This window comes from Trachurus japonicus, chromosome 4, assembly GCF_045865225.1.
Source record: "Trachurus japonicus isolate A0001 chromosome 4, Traja_1.0".
NCBI lineage: Eukaryota > Metazoa > Chordata > Actinopteri > Carangiformes > Carangidae > Trachurus > Trachurus japonicus.
The window spans coordinates 8934056-8951423 of NC_140910.1; the positions used below are offsets into that span (position 1 = coordinate 8934056).

General features: G+C 39.2%; 1 protein-coding gene across 5 annotated transcripts in view; it reads left to right on the forward strand.

The window, feature by feature from the left end:
• Nucleotides 1-736: 736 nt before the first annotated feature.
• Nucleotides 737-17368, forward strand: part of ect2 (epithelial cell transforming 2) — a 42128-nt gene continuing 25496 nt past the window's right edge. The window contains exons 1-11 of one of the 5 annotated variants that reach the window (XM_085773793.1): nt 737-1157; nt 1904-2070; nt 4137-4216; nt 6777-6869; nt 9240-9422; nt 10263-10352; nt 11184-11291; nt 12586-12659; nt 14627-14757; nt 15003-15118; nt 15804-15866. In XM_085773793.1, coding sequence (XP_085629919.1) covers nt 1938-2070; nt 4137-4216; nt 6777-6869; nt 9240-9422; nt 10263-10352; nt 11184-11291; nt 12586-12659; nt 14627-14757; nt 15003-15118; nt 15804-15866 — 1071 coding nt within the window. In that variant the 5' untranslated portion in view covers nt 737-1157; nt 1904-1937. The remainder of the gene's footprint in view (nt 1158-1903; nt 2071-4136; nt 4217-6776; nt 6870-9239; nt 9423-10262; nt 10353-11183; nt 11292-12585; nt 12660-14626; nt 14758-15002; nt 15119-15803; nt 15867-17368) is intronic. The other 4 variants (XM_085773796.1, XM_085773792.1, XM_085773797.1 and 1 more) reach the window with 4 other exon arrangements.

A 17368-nucleotide genomic window follows, 5' to 3' on the forward strand; every position in this document is an offset into this window, starting at 1 on the left:
AATGCGAGGTAAATTTTCAGTGAGGTAAGGAACATATAATTATTATGAATTTTGAAATTGAATTTCAGAGGCTGAGATATCACACGTGGCTTGTTCTGGAATAGCCTACTGTCAATTACTATTTATTTAGTATGTGCAGGAAGGCATCTGCAGAGGAAATGCCAGACCTCCTTTGGAAAGCCTGATTCAGCCTGACCTCTATAATGAAGAAAATGCCCTTTCCCAATGATAGAACACTTACAGGTTTTTACACATTTGATCATAATTCCTGAAAGTGAACTTCAGGTCTTGAACCCAGGATGTGTACATCTTTGTTGTTTTCATTTACTCCCTGTGAATCATATCAAGTTAGTACATGCCATGCGAGGTTGTTACATAAAAGGAGCCACTTTTGGTAAATGTTGCTTTTATGTCATGTGGAACAAATAAGAGCAGCAGCAGAATAAAACGTGTAATTTGCTTTTCTTATAACAGACTCTCGGGGGGTCTAAATATCTTAATATACACATCGTTCATAAAATGAAATGAATGAAGGTTAAAATATTCAGCTTGGTCGATGCTTAGACTTATTTTTTAAATTGATTAATTCATTTATAGTTATGATCTCCGACAGTGGTAAAAATATTTCGGACAGTACCTGAACGTCTCAAGTCTAGGCAGCACTGGCATCGAGATTTGAATGAACGGACCAATCAGAGTCCTCGCCGGACGGAAGCCGCTGATTTCTGTCACTCTCGACCAATCAGCGCGCGGCTCCCTTGTTTTCCTTGCTTTTTGAATTGAGCTGTAACAGCAGGCTGACACCGTCCTCGGTACTATTATGAAGTTGTTAGCTATCATCAAACTAAAGCAGAAACATCTTGAGAATCTGGACTGTTTTCACGCATAAAGGTCAACATGCATTGACACTGGACTGGAGATTTAACGGAGACATGTTACATGTTTTTTGAAGAGTTTGGACCGAAGAGGAACAACCGGGAATTCTTCATTGTGTTGTTAACTTACTAGCTCGGTAGCTAGCTAAGTTAGCAGGCACAGACTTTATTGAGACTGTGACTGGTTCAGCAGCCGGGTATCACCCCGGTAGCTCTCATCTCTGTTGTTCTGTTTTTTTGGTTTTGTTTTCATTTCTTCAGTGCTAGCCACCAAAACAGTTGGTAAGTTTGGTTTACTTCGAGTTTCCCTGTCTCTCAACACGACAAACATGTAACTTAACGTTAGTTAAGCTCTGCTATGTTAGATACAGGGAGCCTGGTGTCATGGTGAAAAGTAGCTAACGTTAACGTTAACTGGCCTAGTGTGAACAGGTCATGGCAAGTCTCCTGTTGCCCTCATAATTTGGCGTTTAACATAAAATTAAGCAAAGGAGAACATACAGAGCGCAACCTTAATTTATAACCTTATCGTCTAACTTAATTAGCTTGTGTTGGCTGGGAGTGGGGCGCATTCTTTGCTTCTCTGACCTTCTTCAAATGTGTGGTTTATGTCTTCTGTTTTAACCATAACTGTTAGAAATGTCTTTGCTTGTCAGCATTGGGAATGTTTGTGCATAACGCAACCAATGTGCAATGACAACCAATTTTCATCCAGTGGCAGAGGCTGTTTTATGTAACGTTAAGCAACCTAACAAATTAAAGGTTTCAGTGTGAATTTATCCACCTTGCCTAGTTTTACCAAAGTTATCACAGCTCACAAATATGCTGCTTTTCTTTCCAGCTGAATTTAAGTCAGGCTTAGGCAGTATTTGTGTTTGAAGTCATGCCAAGTGTTGTCTCTTCCCTTAAGTTTGACAGTTGTCACCCTTCTCCTTTTCTTCCTTGTTGCTATACTTTCTCCCTCCTCTCTGCCTCACTGTGTTCTCCCACTGTGTCGCTTGCTGTTCATTCCCTGTAACTTTTGATAGTTTGGACAGTTTGGTGCCTCCTTCAGTTCCTGCCATGGCTGACAGCAGCATAGTGACTTTAGGGACGGCTCGGAGTCTGTTGGTGGATTCTTCGGTGTATGATTCAAGGATTGCTGAGACCACCAAGGACCATGTATTTCTGGGCATGGCATGTGAAGATGGGGAAGGTCAGTCTGCAGAGGTCATTGTTATATAGTCTGTCCTTTCCTCTCATTTTTCTAAGTCTCTATAATCTCTACATCCCTACGCTGCTGATATTGATTAAAAACTGCATATATGCACACCATGTGTGACCTTTAGTTTCACTGTAGGAAACACCCACTAGAGTGTAAATCTGGATTTTCCTGTGTTCAAGCCAAACAGCTATGTCATCAGAGAGACAAACTCATTCATTCTGCACCTTTCTAAATGCCCTGGAGACATTACAAACTGAGACAAGACTAGGGCAAATCCCAGTATATGGCTATACTGTGTAATTGCCCATAAGCATTATGCCAAGTTATGTTTGCTTTAGTAATCTCTGTGCTCACACACACAGTTTTTTAATATAGCTTAATTCCCCATAAAGCTAGTCTTATTTATGTTTTTTTTTTTTTTTTCTGTTGGAAGACTTTAAGTTAACCAGCTGAGTGGTGCTATCCATGCTGTTGCCGAAACAGATAATGAATCTTTTAACCTCTTGTTTTGTTGCATATGTGCCTCACAAGGTCCATCCATATAGGCTACATAGCCTTTTTCATTGTATATTAAAGGGATAGTTCACCCTAGAATGATATTTCGCTCATTATCTACTCACCCTCATGTTGACTAAGGGCTGGAAGAAGTTTCTGAGTCCACCGTCCCTTCTCTGAGTTACAGGGGGTCTTGGCGTAGCAGTGCATGTCCATATAACGGTTGCAAAGGGACACCAGAGCTCTTCGTAAAAAAACACACACAAAAAAACATCCAAATACCTCCATGATGCTCGTATGTAATGTCCGTCTTGTGCTGAAGCCCCAAATTGCGTAATTGTCCCGAAAAAAATTAAATAAGTCCATATTTTAAGCTTGTTTGTAGCGGAAGCTTCTCGAAGCTCCTCTTCCTGGTCCGTCCAAATCTCGCGTGATTTGCGCCGGCGTCAGTGCGGTTACTGCGAATCACGCGAGATTTGGACGGACCAGGAAGAGGAGCTTCGAGAAGCTTCCGCTACAAACAAGCTTAAAATATAGACTTATTTAATTTTTTCGGGACAATTACGCAATTTGGGGCTTCAGCACAAGACGGACATTACATACGAGCATCATGGAGGTATTTGGATGTTTTTTTGTGTGTGTTTTTTTACGAAGAGCTCTGGTGTCCCTTTGCAACCGTTATATGGACATGCACTGCTACGCCAAGACCCCCTGTAACTCAGAGAAGGGACGGTGGACTCAGAAACTTCTTCCAGCCCTTAGTCAACATGAGGGTGAGTAGATAATGAGCGAAATATCATTCTAGGGTGAACTATCCCTTTAATTACCCAATGTCTACACAGCTTATTTTTGTCTCTTTGCCCTTAATCAATGATGCTGGAAGTGCATTATCTGACTATCAGAGATTGGCCATTTAATTAGAGCTAATCTGTTTTGCTACCAACCAAGTACTAACCTATGACCTATGTCGACCAATCACATTATCTGACCATTTGAGAGCCACTTTTAGTCAAAGTATTTGTGTGTATGTGATTAACTCCTGATAATCCCCATGAAGTTGTAGATGTACCTGATCCCTCCATGAAAAATACATCAATGCTTTATTCTGATGAAGGGGTTAGAAAAAGTGGGTTAACCTTTAGTGCTCCAGTTGAATTTTGAAACAACTGTTTTTACAGCGAGACCGACCAGTGGCATTCATGTCATATCTGAGTCTTTGTCAGTTTTTCTCCCCTGAAAAGTTATCTCTCGAATATGTAATGCAACGTTATCAGCTCTTTGTTCACAATACAATGCAGGCAGGTAGGAAGAGGGGGGAAAAATGTTTTTATTTTAATTACCAATTTGGGGTTCTCTCCTCCTGTGAATTAATCACTGGCTCTCTCATGCTCACTATCACCCTTTTAAAATCCACCATTGGGTCATGTCTCCTGACAGGTACCCGGCCCGGGTTGTCAGTCAGAATGAGAAAACTTGCATCAACTTCCAGAAGTGACCTGCTCCTTGAGTGCTCCTTGTCCCTTTTTTACCCATTGTTCATTCTGTCACCGTTGCTTTCTCAGATATGCTGCCAAAAGTGGAGACGAGGGTTGTTCTTGTGGGAGAAGCGTGCAGAAATGGAGCCCTGGTCAAAGCACTACAGGTACATCATTCCTCTCTTAACCCCCAAAGGTACACTGTGGTCCACTGATTTCTATTAAGGTGGCAGGCTTCCACCATCTGACTCAATGTCACTACTTTTCTCGATTTGATAAGTAGGACATGGAAAGTGTGCTCTGCTGGGCAATACTTTTGGGTTATAACTGTCAGTGTATGAGGACTTTGTGCCAATGTTTCGCTGATGAATTTGAAGGAATTTCCCTGTAATTTGAGTATTCATGGTTTCCCACAGATTATCCCATGTGGGAAATGCATCTGAATTAGGGTGAAATGGGACATTAAAATCCCTCATTGATGTCTGTTGATGACTAATGAAAGTACAACTAATTATGATGGTAAAAAGATGCATGCTTGTATTGAAATGTATTTATTTTATTTAGTCACACAGACATTATTCGCAAAGATGAATGCCACTGACTGGCTGGTGTACTGTATTTTAAATGGATAAATACATCTGTTGAATGGTGCGCCCATACCGTTTGTGGTTTGACATTGTTTCATTCTTTTAAATTGGCAGACTTAAATATCAGGTTTTCTGGTTTTCCCGTCATTGTTAAAGTAAAAAAAAAAAAAGTCGGTGTTGGAAAAAAACCATGGTCAAGTCAGCCCTTGTGTTTGATTACAGCACCTCTGGACGTTTCATAGATTGAACCTTAACCAAGAACATATTTGTATAATAATTGAAGATGTGAAAATGATCATTTAAAGCCACAATTAATCTGAATTGTTTCCCAATTAATTGGTACTCATGGTATTAATGATATAACTACTGAGAATAAGGCTTCTTAATATTTCCATTTCACTAGACTTTTTCAAGCCCCAGTTGCAGGAGATTTGGTTCAGTTGTCATGTTGTTGCTTTTTTATATACTATATCTATCTATATAAATAGATATATATTAATCAGTCAGTCAGCTTACATTTTAGCACTAGTTTAGAGCTTTATTTGTTACTTCAGTTTACATTGTAAAATTGCACGTTAAGATAAGAAGTGCACACACCTTTTCTAATTGCTTTCTCTTTCAAATACACACCTGCTACTGTGTGGAGGCGTCATAACACAGAGGGGCTCGAGGTGTGATATTTGGCAGCCTGCAGAGCTTTCACAACCTAAAGTATTTAAGTGGAACTTATGCATAGACGAGTACTTGTGATGTCTTTTTAAACAGCTGCTGGCTGTGGCTGGTGTGTCATTACATCCCAGTTATTCTCCCCTTTGTGACGATCATTTCAGCAAATATCGTGAGCTCGCTGCCAACCTCAGCAGAGCTTAAAGGGCTATTGCTGAATTGTTTACATGCGTTCCATATCTTTTTGATTGTTAAGCATATTACTAATGTCAAAGTATCAAAGTTAGACAGGTGGACTGGAGGTGCCTTGGATCAAACCACCCTTTCAAACTCGTTAAATGCAAGTGGACTCGCTGCTCGTTTTAGTTGAGAATTGGTTGACATTACATTTTTGGCAGTAGATTTAGATGAGCTCTCCACTGTGTGTGTCCCTTCATGTCTTCATTGAACTAATGGTGGATGGACTGAAGCAGTCACTGAAGTCACTGAGGGATTTTGTCATAAATGGTTTTATTGGGATTGCCATCTCACGGTCTCAGTGGTAACCCAGCTTAAAATGTATGTATTTCTCCTGCTTTTTTTGGGGTATTGAAACGTTGGAAGGTAACTTCAGAGCTCAGTACAGAGCCAATAAAATCCAATGTTGATGCTAGATTTCCATTTAACAAATCATAAAGCAGTTGAAATCGGCACCATAACACTGAGTCAAAATGTTGATAGTTTTTCAAGACGGTATTTATGTGTCCATCAGTGTGTTTGTGTCTGCCATAGTAAGCAGCATCTAATTTGTGTCTTTGAGGAGCACCATGTGAAGGTGATTTGGAGGTGTGGCAGCAGACTAAGTGCAGCTAGAACGACTTCCTCGCCAGGTCTCCTGAGCCCTGTCACTTCTGAAAGCTTCCTGCTTAAATCATCTATTTCTCCCTGCCAATCTGCAGCGCAGCCACATCCAAAGACATCTGCCGACAGCTCCATCAGAGCACTCCCGATTGTCTGCCTGACCGCCCACCGGCATTGCTCACTCAACCCACAGAAAAAAAAGCCCCCCCCAACCCACCCACCATTTCTTCCCGTCCCCTTCCTTTTTTGTCCTGTTCCTTTCCTCCTCTCCTCCTTCCCGGCGGCTTTGAACTTTTATATTAATTTTTAACGGAAACTTCTTCTCCTCCCCAGCCTACCCCCTCTGGAGCCAGATAGTTGTTTGAAGTCACTGTCTTTAGACTTTGCAAGGACACAGTCCCCACCCATCTCGTCCTCATCTCCTCCTTCCTTCATCCCCAAACCCAGCCACTCTCCTTCTGTCTGAGATGTGAGATTATTTTGTGTGGATTTGTCTATGCTTTTACTCCGTCTTTGTTTCTCATTCTCTCTCTCTCTCAGCCTTTTGTTCCATATTATGGCAGCCTTTTGCTCTGCCATCCATCTTTCAAATGTCAGTGTTTAACATCCACTTCCTGCTGGTTGGTTTTTACAGGCCATCAGAGTAATGGAGGTACCAGTGGTAAAGATAAGACAAGCCGAGGCGGGTGCCGAGGAGAAAATGATGATAAAATCTATAGTCAATATGGTACAGTACGGTGTCTGCCTCTCTGTTTGACTGTCTGACACTTTGATGGGAACTTTGGGAAGTGCTGCATGAGTCTTAATTCACAATGGACACCTTCTTAATCATTATGCATGTCCAACTCACTGATGGTGGATTGATTTTTGGGTGAAAATCCAAATATAATTGATGTGTTGCTTGAAATCTGGATCACTCTTTAACAGAATTGCACTCAAATGTCAATGCAATGTTCTGGACTGAGGGGTAATATTAAAATTCACAGATGGCTTTCTATTTAGCATTATGGCATTTAAAAATGGCCAATTTCAAGATGTCAATACAAAGGTTAGAGTTGCAAGGAGTCTCATCAAAAGTTATTTTCCCACAAAACATTTAGTTGGAGAGAACTTGAAGTATGATACCATGCAACTAAGAAGCTTTGATATTTGAGTGCATCATTTCTTCACTGAAAATGGTTTGATACTCACAGAGTGAGATGAGAAGCTCAATAACAATCTAATGTCTTCTTTGAGCTGGAGCCAGGATGTGGCTAGCTTCACCTGGAAACACAGGGAGCAGTTGAAACAACTAGTCGTGCTTATTATGTGGGTCAAAAAATGTAAAGTTTAATAATCTACGCCTTATACTATTCTTGTTTAATAACAGTTTTAAAAATGATAGGAAGAAGTCTCCAGTCTTCTTCACCAAAAATAAAGTAGACAATTAAAATGTTATTTTTTAACGGTCAGTGTGCTCATTTGGTCCAGACTGCTTTTGTTGCAGATAATTCTTTCCCAGTAGATGATTCTTTCGTGAATCCCTGACATTGCATTTCAACATTGACTATATGGATTCATGCTCAACATCACAGAGCCTCAAGAATGGATTTAGACTCGCAAATGAGACGTGATACATTCAGCCTTGAGCTGCAGATATGGTGTGTGTGTTTTTTTTCTCTTCTAAATCGACCCAGACACGCTGTTCCCCATGCATCAGGTCTTTTACATTAAGCTGCGGTATACAGTACACATCCTGACTCCAGCGTTGTGTTTAAGACACAGATCTGTTCATCATTTCAGTGAACTCCCCAAGATATTAAACTACTCCTGTAACACACAAGTGTCCAAAGTAATGTTGATCCTAACAGTTCGATAACACACGTGGTCTCTAACACTGCATATGTGTGTCACTCTGCTGATGCCTCAGTACTGCTTCTGCCACAATACTGCTTCTGCCTTTGTCATGTGAGGTTTGTTTTATGTGGAGGTTTACAGGTAGCCTGAGTAACTTATCCTCCTCTGAAGTACCAGTCCTTCCCATATGGAATCCAACAGCTAGTTGGTGATTTAATTTTTGCTTTTGGAATCAAAGCCATTGATCCAGACAAATCCTCCTCAGATTCACAGAACACATTTTCTCATCTGAGAAGGCAGAACTGATTGTTTTCATGCTGCACCGAGCAAAAAGAGACTATGATGGTGTCTACTGTATGAATGAATGATTGTGTACCGCAGTCTTCAACTATTCCTCTTGGTGGATTGAAGATGTCTGCAGTATTGACCTTGCCACCTTGACTCGAAGAAAATATTCCACAGTATAACAATGAAAATCCCCACAATAATGGTTTGGGGACATTTGACTGATAGCGATTGTTTAATTTTAATCATGTAGTGACGGATTGGTGAACATAGTTGATAGTTAAGCAGCCACAGAAGTTGTTTTAGACCAAAAGTGGAGCCAAGATGAGAGTGAATTGCTTTTACATTCACCAGCATACTGACCTAGTAAGGCCAAAAATATTTCAAACTGAATTTTTAGCTGCTGTTGAGTTCTCCCTTCGAGGGGATGCCTGAAGCAGCTTTGAAAATTAAAAATTAATTTGTGAGTTCAGATAGGGAAGTTTGACAATAACACAAACGTACATTGTGTGCTTTAGTTGTTTCGTGACAGTTAAAAAATGTGAAATAATGCCAGTGTTGTCCTTGACGTTTTTAGTTCTTTCCTCTATGTAATTTTTACCTATTAATTTTTTTTTTGTGATCAATTTTTTATTTGGTTTTATTTCATTACAGTTCCATTTATCCATTCCCCTTGACCCCACCCTTGTCCTGGGTCCCGGGGGTAACATTAGGTTAGGATGATTACAGGGAAAAACAAATACAACAAACAAACGAAAATAAATAAATAGTTATCAATAATTATCAACAGTACATAGCAGACATATTCATGAAACAGAGGAGAAAAAAAAAAAAAAAATTTACCTATTAATGAGAAAATCTACTAATAAATAACCCAACATGTCCAACAGTCTCACTAACGAGGGTAATATGTCTCTCTGATCATTTTCAGGTTCTTATGCACAGTTTTATACATATTGTGATTCTTCCTCTTCAGGACATCAACACCCCTTGTATAATGGCGGACAGCGCTCAGGAGTTCGGGGATGAGGAGAATACTGACTTTGAGACAGTGTTTGTCCTCGCAGACTTTGATTCTCCTGACTACAGCTACCTCTACAAACGTGACAGCCGCATTGTTGGGCCTCCTGTCGTACTGCACTGTGCTGCGAAGGAAGAAGTAAGGCATTGTTTGTTTTTAGTAAAGATTCATGGCTGTATAATCTGTCTTACGTCAGGTTCAAAGAAATTGTTATGTAATTTAAGGTATAATCAGTGATTACGATCCAGTACATATCGCAAATATCTCCTTTCGGTTCATGAGCTGCCCATTCTGTGTTTGCACTGGGTGTTTGTACACAGCCCTGACTGTGTAAATGGGGAAACTAAGGATCCTCAGACTAAACAATTAAATCTTACACCAGTTGTTGTTCTCCAACCTCTGCCTCTTTTGCTATTACCAGCTACTCCCCCCTGATCAGTGTTCTCACCCACAAGGTTCAGACCTAAACTATGATAACAGTGAAACATAACATAGGAGATATTACCTTGCCAACTTGGAATATCAATATTTAACCTGCTATGACAGACATTATTTCCCCTTTTTGCCTTTACATGTGACTGGTGTTTCTGCTCCTCTGTGGAATTACACCACCGACTGGTCAGACAGGTGATTGGGACTGCAAGGACAAATCGCAGCAGGCTGGTGGCCTCTAGTTTATTGACCAGCCATCTCTGTGTACCTGTCTAACTGACTCAATCGATCCAAATGAAAAGTTCACTCAGTTTATTCGTTTTTGGAAGCATGTTGTTTGTTTTCATGTGGGAAAGGAGAGCCTTCCAGAGAGAGGCCTGAAATTAACCTTTATTTAAGGATGCATAAAATGCAAATAATATGCAGTGGTCCTCTGCTGAAATGTTGTTGTTGAAATACAGACTGACTTGAAAATATTGAAATGCTGTTCTGTACTGACTTTGTTTATTGCACTGGATTTTTTCTTTTCCCTTTCCCTTCCCACAGCCTCTACAGTTTTCATGTCGTCCTCTCTTTTCCACCACCATGCTTAACCTGTCGCTGTGTTTCACTGGCTTCAGGAACAAAGAGGAAATGGTGAGGATATGCTTTTACTGTTATGCTTCTTGAATTTTCTTGTGGAGGATAACTGAGGTATTTTACTATAATCCTTCTTTGTTAATAATACTCAGACATTTCTAAATGACACAGTAGCCTTTCGGGGGGATATACCATGGATGTATTATAATAGTTCCATGGGATATACCGGTAATTCCAATTGCACTGACTGAGCAGCTTCCTTTGCATTTTATTAGGGTGTAAATACACATGTCCATGGCTTGACACCCAGTAGTGGATGTGTCAGAATTGGCGCTAAGTAGATAAATTGGCCAATGATATTGGCTTATAGTAATTGCAGATATATCCTGTATATACACTTACCAGTTACCAGTATATTAGGTACACCTATTGAAAATGAATACAGTTTATTTCAACAGCCTTTTGATAAATGGTGCCTTGAAGATGACAGTGTAGTGCTATTGACTTATACTGTACTGATGTCTTTATGACACATGTTTATAATACTTTGCCTACACCAATACCTGATGTATTCCATGGTGGTATAAAGCTGCAGTCATGATGCTTTCTGCATGCACAAACTTCAGTGCAGGTCAAGTTGTTGCTGCCTTTCACTGTATAATGTTGCACTTTAACATAATACCTTATATCCTGCATCATCCATGTTGACATCATCAGATCAGATACCATAATAATGTCAAAGTGTATATAGTAACTAATTATTCACCTGTTGGGATATTTTAATAGAATTAGATAAAAACATTGTCATAACAAAATGTAAGTCATGTTTCATCTTGGTATTTAGTTTCTTTCTTTGTACTAACTTTGTTATTCTTATTGTCCATGTAGAAAAACTTAGTGAATCTCGTTCATCACATGGGCGGAACCATCCGAAAAGACTTCAGCACCAAAGTCACTCATCTCATCGCCTACTCCACTCATGGGGAGAAATACAGGGTGTGTTTACTTGCTTACTACTTATTAACTTTGTTTACTCCAAATGTGCACGCTTTCTACTTTCTACTCTGTCTTAATATAACATTAATTGCATTGTGCATTAAAGCTCAGAAACATTGCTAAAGATGTAGCCTTTTGTCCATAGACCAAAAATAAAATAAAATGCATATTTTAACATAACATACAAAAGATGATATTCTTGTGTTAAACTTTTGACAGTGGGAGCACTTAAGCCATTTTAACTGTCACAGAGTGGCAAAACAAAAGAATAGAAAATGTTTTTCTCATATAGCGTTTCTCTCAGTCATTCATTGCTGGTGTGCAAAAAATAGCAACGCCCAAAATCTCGCCAATCCATCAAGAATAGCGCTAACACAGAGACACATACTGGAAATGGAACGGAGATCAATGTGAGCAAGAAATGAAGGAATCAACATGAAAATTACACCTGAAACTTTCCCAACTCAAAATACATCGGAACAATGGGAAAGAAGCACTTTGTCATGTTCGGAGAGTTGCAATTACAAACCCAGTGATTTTTTTTATTTTTATTGTATACCTCAACTCCTCTTTCTCTCCTCTGCTTGAATAAAGTGAAAGAGCAGGGAATGATGCGCAGTGCTTCTAACTTGAATCCTAGTGTTTGATGTCAGAAAGAGCTAAACTGAGTTGAACGCATGGCCTCCTCCATAGGGATACAACGATAGATGGATGGATGAAGAGATTGACATTTATCTATCTTTTGTCTTCCTAATATGAATTTAGTTTACTTCTTCTCTTCATCCGCTCAGTCGCTGCATTCACTGTTTTTCACCTCAACCCCCCAACCCCTTTTGATTTTTACCTTCAATTTTTTTCACCTCACCACCTTCTTCTGTTTCATCAAAGTCTTGTGGTGAATGCACAACAAAACAAAATGCAGTAGGAACTTGTTGGCTTTGTGTCATGCGGTCAAGGCTCTTTTCCATTTGAAAGTGGGATGCTAACTTAAGAAAAAAATATGTTTTGGACCACTGAGCATCTCATACTTGCGTCTGAAGTGAAAACTGTTATTCTGAGTGACAAGTCGTTCAGGAGTAATGAAAACAGCCGGAGGTGGTTGTTGTACTGTAAGCACCTACGATGAAACAATTTGAAGGTCTTATAGTTATAAATTTGTGCAGAGATCAAAGTCATGCCCCTTTTTTGTGTTATTAGGTCTCTCTCAGTCTACCCCATCTCTTGGTTGCATATTACTCACTGTGTTTTTGTGTCCTCCCTTCTCCACTGTCCTTTATTGTGCATCATCTCTCAGCTGGCAGTGTGTCTGGGGACGCCAATCCTCACTCCATCCTGGATCCTGAAGGCGTGGGAGAAAAGAGACGATGTGTAAGTTAAAAATTCTTGAAAGGACAAAACCTTGAGCTGTTGAGACTGGAAACTTTAATATGAAAATAAAAATTAGAGTGTGTGAATGTGAATACTCAACCGGGTGAAGGTATTCTGATGTTCAGGTCCGAAAGAAATGCTCTCTCTGCTTTTTTATATAACATTTAGGCAACAGCTTCTCACTCATAACCTGCTGCTGTTTGTCGTTGTAGTTAATGTCAAAGGCTATTACAGAAACCTCCCTCTGTTGTCTTCTTTGTGTACAAACCAGTATCTGTTTTGAGTTAAATATTTCTCGAGAGGGAAGAAACATAACTCTGTGATGCAGCTGTAAAAGTTTTTCTTCTAACTTCAGCAGAGTGACATGTCTTCTCTTTGGGCAAAGATGTCGGGTCAATTTCAGGGTTTGAACTTCAGAGTAACACCTTTATTCATGTGTAATAAGCTGCTTTGGGAAAATAAGGTGTGTTTAATTTACTAGGCTTAACTTGAATTTTTGTGACAGATTACACAAGTAGTTAACAAAGCATACTGTATATCCTCTCACTCTTATAGGGTCAGACTTTGAATCAGTAGACACCCAGAGTGAAAGGATTCAGGGTTCAAAAACCTTAATAGGGACACCCATCACAAAATGTACCATTTGTCACATTTTTAATGTTTTCATTTATTTGAAAAGCTGAATTCTGGCAGTGTTAAGAAATGTTTTTGGTATTTTCAAGGTTGCAAACTTGGCCAAATTAGTACAACTTTTCTTACAAAGGCAACTGTGAACTCTGAGTAAAAAGGTGGAATGGAGAACTCTTGTTGGATAAAAATAGATGTCCAAGGTCTCACCAGCAAGCAGAGGAGCCATTCAGCAGGAGCCAGGGTCCGCTGACAGACACAAAACTAAGAAATACTCTGTTGGTCACTGTCTGTCTGTTCGTTGTTCTCTTTCATCTTCAATTATAAACCATAACCAATTTAAAACATTTTTAGTGCATAAGACAAAAAATGTCAAAAGCTAAATGACATTCACTGAAATCTTCAAACCTTTAATTTATGACTTCGTTTGTAGAGGCCCCTTTGAGTTTTCTATGAGTATTTGTGCAGTTTATCTTATTCCTCCTGACAGAACATGTCAAACACTGAATGAGAAGTGTCTAAATCATCATCTTCAGGTCCCCACACTGATGTTCTGTATGAATTTAGGTCTGAGCTTTGACCGGGACACTAATGGTCAGACAAAAAGCTTTTCCCAAAGCTACTCAGGAGTAGTTGTGATTGGACTCATTGTCATGCTGAAAGGTGGACCATCGTTCCACTCACAAGTCACATCCACTCTGGAGCAGGGTTTTTATGAAGCCCCTCTGTTTGGTTGCATTCATTCATTCTTTCCTCCCCTTAGAACAGTCTTTGTCCCCTCTGCTTTTTTTTACACATGTCTTTTTACTACTTCCATCTACCTGCTCTACCTGACAGATGTAGTGCTGCTGCAATGCTAATGATTTGATTTTAGAAATCTTTAGATCAGGTTTTCACTTTGTCAATGAGGATAATTGAGTGTAGAATGATATACAAAAAAAAAAACCAACACAACAAATTTTGCTCAAATTGAGGGGGCTGAATACTTTCTGAAGCAACTTTGTGTGTGTGTATTTAATTTCCCTTAGAATGCCCTTATCATGGTTATCATAATCAGTCTCAATTAGTTATTGCTAGCATTTACTCATTTTATTATTGTTGTAGTTGGTACATTTTTAGGATTACTTTTTGGATTGAAGTATACTATTTTCTTTCAATTTTCTTTACTGCATTATGTATAACTTAATCTGAGTAGATTGAATTATTGCAATCTATACTTATAACAAACCTAGACTTTCATCAACATTTTTTAGTGTGTGAGGAAAAGATTGTGTTGAACACAAACCCATAAGTGGAATTGGTTTGACATCACCTTGTTTCTCCCTCCATCATTTGTTCAGGCATTTCCATGCAGGAGAAGAGGAGTTTCGGACAGAATTTAAAGTGCCTCCTTTCCAGGACTGCATCCTCAGTTTTCTGGGCTTTTCAGAGGAAGAGAAGGTCAACATGGAGGAGAGGACGCTTAAACATGGTTAGTCCTGCAGCAGTCGGCCATTGTATTATCTCTGCCGCTGTGTATACACACACTGTATTATATCTGATCATGCATGCATTTCCCTGGAAAATATATGCTCAGCAAGCTTTGACTTGAGGTTGTCACTGAAAAAGATCATTTTTTAATGTTATCAGTCTAATTGCTATTTTATTACAAATTGAATGTGCTGTATGTATACATATTTTTTTGAGGATCATCCCCCTGTTCTCTTTGTGTCTAAGGTGGTGGCTATCGTGAGGTTGGAGATGAGAGCTGTACACACATGGTGGTGGAGGAGAACTCTATCAAGGAGCTACCATTTTCTCCCCCCAAGAAGCTCTTTGTGGTCAAACAGGAGGTTTGTCTTTTTGGATTTTTATTTGGCATTAATGTTGATATGAAGAATAGCAACTCAAATATTTATATAATTTAAAATGGAATTTGATACCCTTTTAAAGTTGGTATGGGCAGCTTGGAAGAATGACTGCAACAAAGATGAGTCTTCTTTGAGACATAATAACCACTTAATTGCACCACATGCAACATACAACAAAGAAAAAAATCAAGTCATTTTCAGCTCTGTTTCTAAAGACAAACATATTTTGATGCGTCTGTGATACTGGGCCAGTGCTATTTTGACATAAGAGAATAATTGGAATACACTCCCTTTACAAGATAACACATCAACAGTGGGGAGAAGAGGAAAATAATGGATACTTTCAGTTGTTTCCTCTTAAACAGAATGGCAAATAATTTTCTGATAAGAATTTACTTTTAGGTTAAACCTCAATTGATGCACTCCCTGTTCTCCCTCTCTCTATCTGTGTTATCAGAGAGGCTTATTAATAATAGATTTCCGCTTCCAGCATATGAATAATTTCAGCAAGGTGGAGTGGTAGTTAAGCTATAGTTATACGAATCAATGCAGCCTTTATTTCACTCTGCTTGTTTTTTCTCTAAATAAAATGTGTCATTCAGTATCACAAATAACCTCTGCCTTAACCCAGGAATCAGTGAAAACATCTTTTTCTTTTCTGTGGTAGTGGTTCTGGGGAAGCATACAGATGGATGCTCGGGCTGGGGAGTCCATGTACCTCTACGAGAAGGTGAGTGTTCAACGTTCTTGTACGTGTATTGAGTCAAGCCATATTCCCTTGGAACTAGCTGAGGGATACTATGGACTTTCAATAGAAAAAACAACAACAGAAAAATGGCAAATCATGTTTTCACTTTGTCAGTGAGGATAATTGAGTGTAGAACGATGGACAACAACATAACAAATGCTGCACAAACTGAGGGGTCTGAATACTTTCTGAAGCCAATGTACGTGTGTGTATGTGTGTATATATATCTAATTGCCCTTAGAATGCCCCTGGCATGGTTATCATATCAGTCTCAATGATTGCTAGCATTTGATCATTCTGTAAATGCTTACGATTACCTTTTGATTCAAGTGCACACTGTAACTTACTTTCAGTTTTATTTTTTTAATACATACTAGTACTTTCCACATTTATGTCTCTCCCACCCCTGTTTCAGTATTTATCAGTTTGTACCTTTGTGCCTTTTTTCCCCTTTAATCTTTAAAGTAAATGGATAAGGATTATTTCCCATGATTGTGGCTTTCATAACTGTACTGTCTGTGCTGCCTGTGCAATCCCTATGTCTGTTGAAAAGATTCAGGGAAACAAACAATCATGCAAAATAGTGCGAAACAACACAAAATGTAGGCATGCAAGTCTTTACACTGCCTTTTGAGGATCTATATATGGGGCAACTTGTTGACTTACCTCACACAGTTATACAGTCAAACACACTGATTTTACCAGATTTGTGATGAGATATCACAAGTAAATCTGAGGCACTCCAACCCTATGTACGACCAGTATGAGTGCTGCTATGACTCATGTCTTCATACTAGTCAATCAAAGTACAACATGAAGTGATGCAAAATACATCTGCATGTTGTCATACATGGTTTCTCTGAATCAATTTTGCCATAAAAAAACAAATCAAGATGATGAATGAAAAAAGAAAATGCAAGTTTGTGTGAATGTCACAGACCTGCATGAGTCATGAAACATGAGAGTGGCAGAGATGGATGACATGAGGTGACATGTGTCTGCCCTCATATACATTTTTCTGTATACATAGTAGTGTTCCAAATTACCATGCATGCATTGCACAATCTGGCAGTCCGACAGAGATAGAGCCCAGGATTTTATTAGAGCCGCATCGCACAGTGTGACGTCCAATATAGTTACTCCACTATTGTTGTTGCACAATCAAAGGCACCTTCAGGGAGCTTCCCAGCCTGGATCTATATGAAGTAACGACTCCCTTTAAAGCTAATTTTGACATTTTGGGATGGTTGCCATCTGTTACACCGCACAATTGAGCTCAAGATCCAGTATTGTCAGAACAATACTACACAACCAGGGATGAAGATTTCTGTGTAAGACAAAGTTGGGTAGTGACACATTTTTGATGATCAATTAATTGCAAAATGTTTTCCTTTTTTTCCCTCACATTTTCCCACATAATTTCCAATATATGCAACTTGCCTCCTTTTTTCTTTTCACTTAAATTTTTCTTGTCCTTATACATT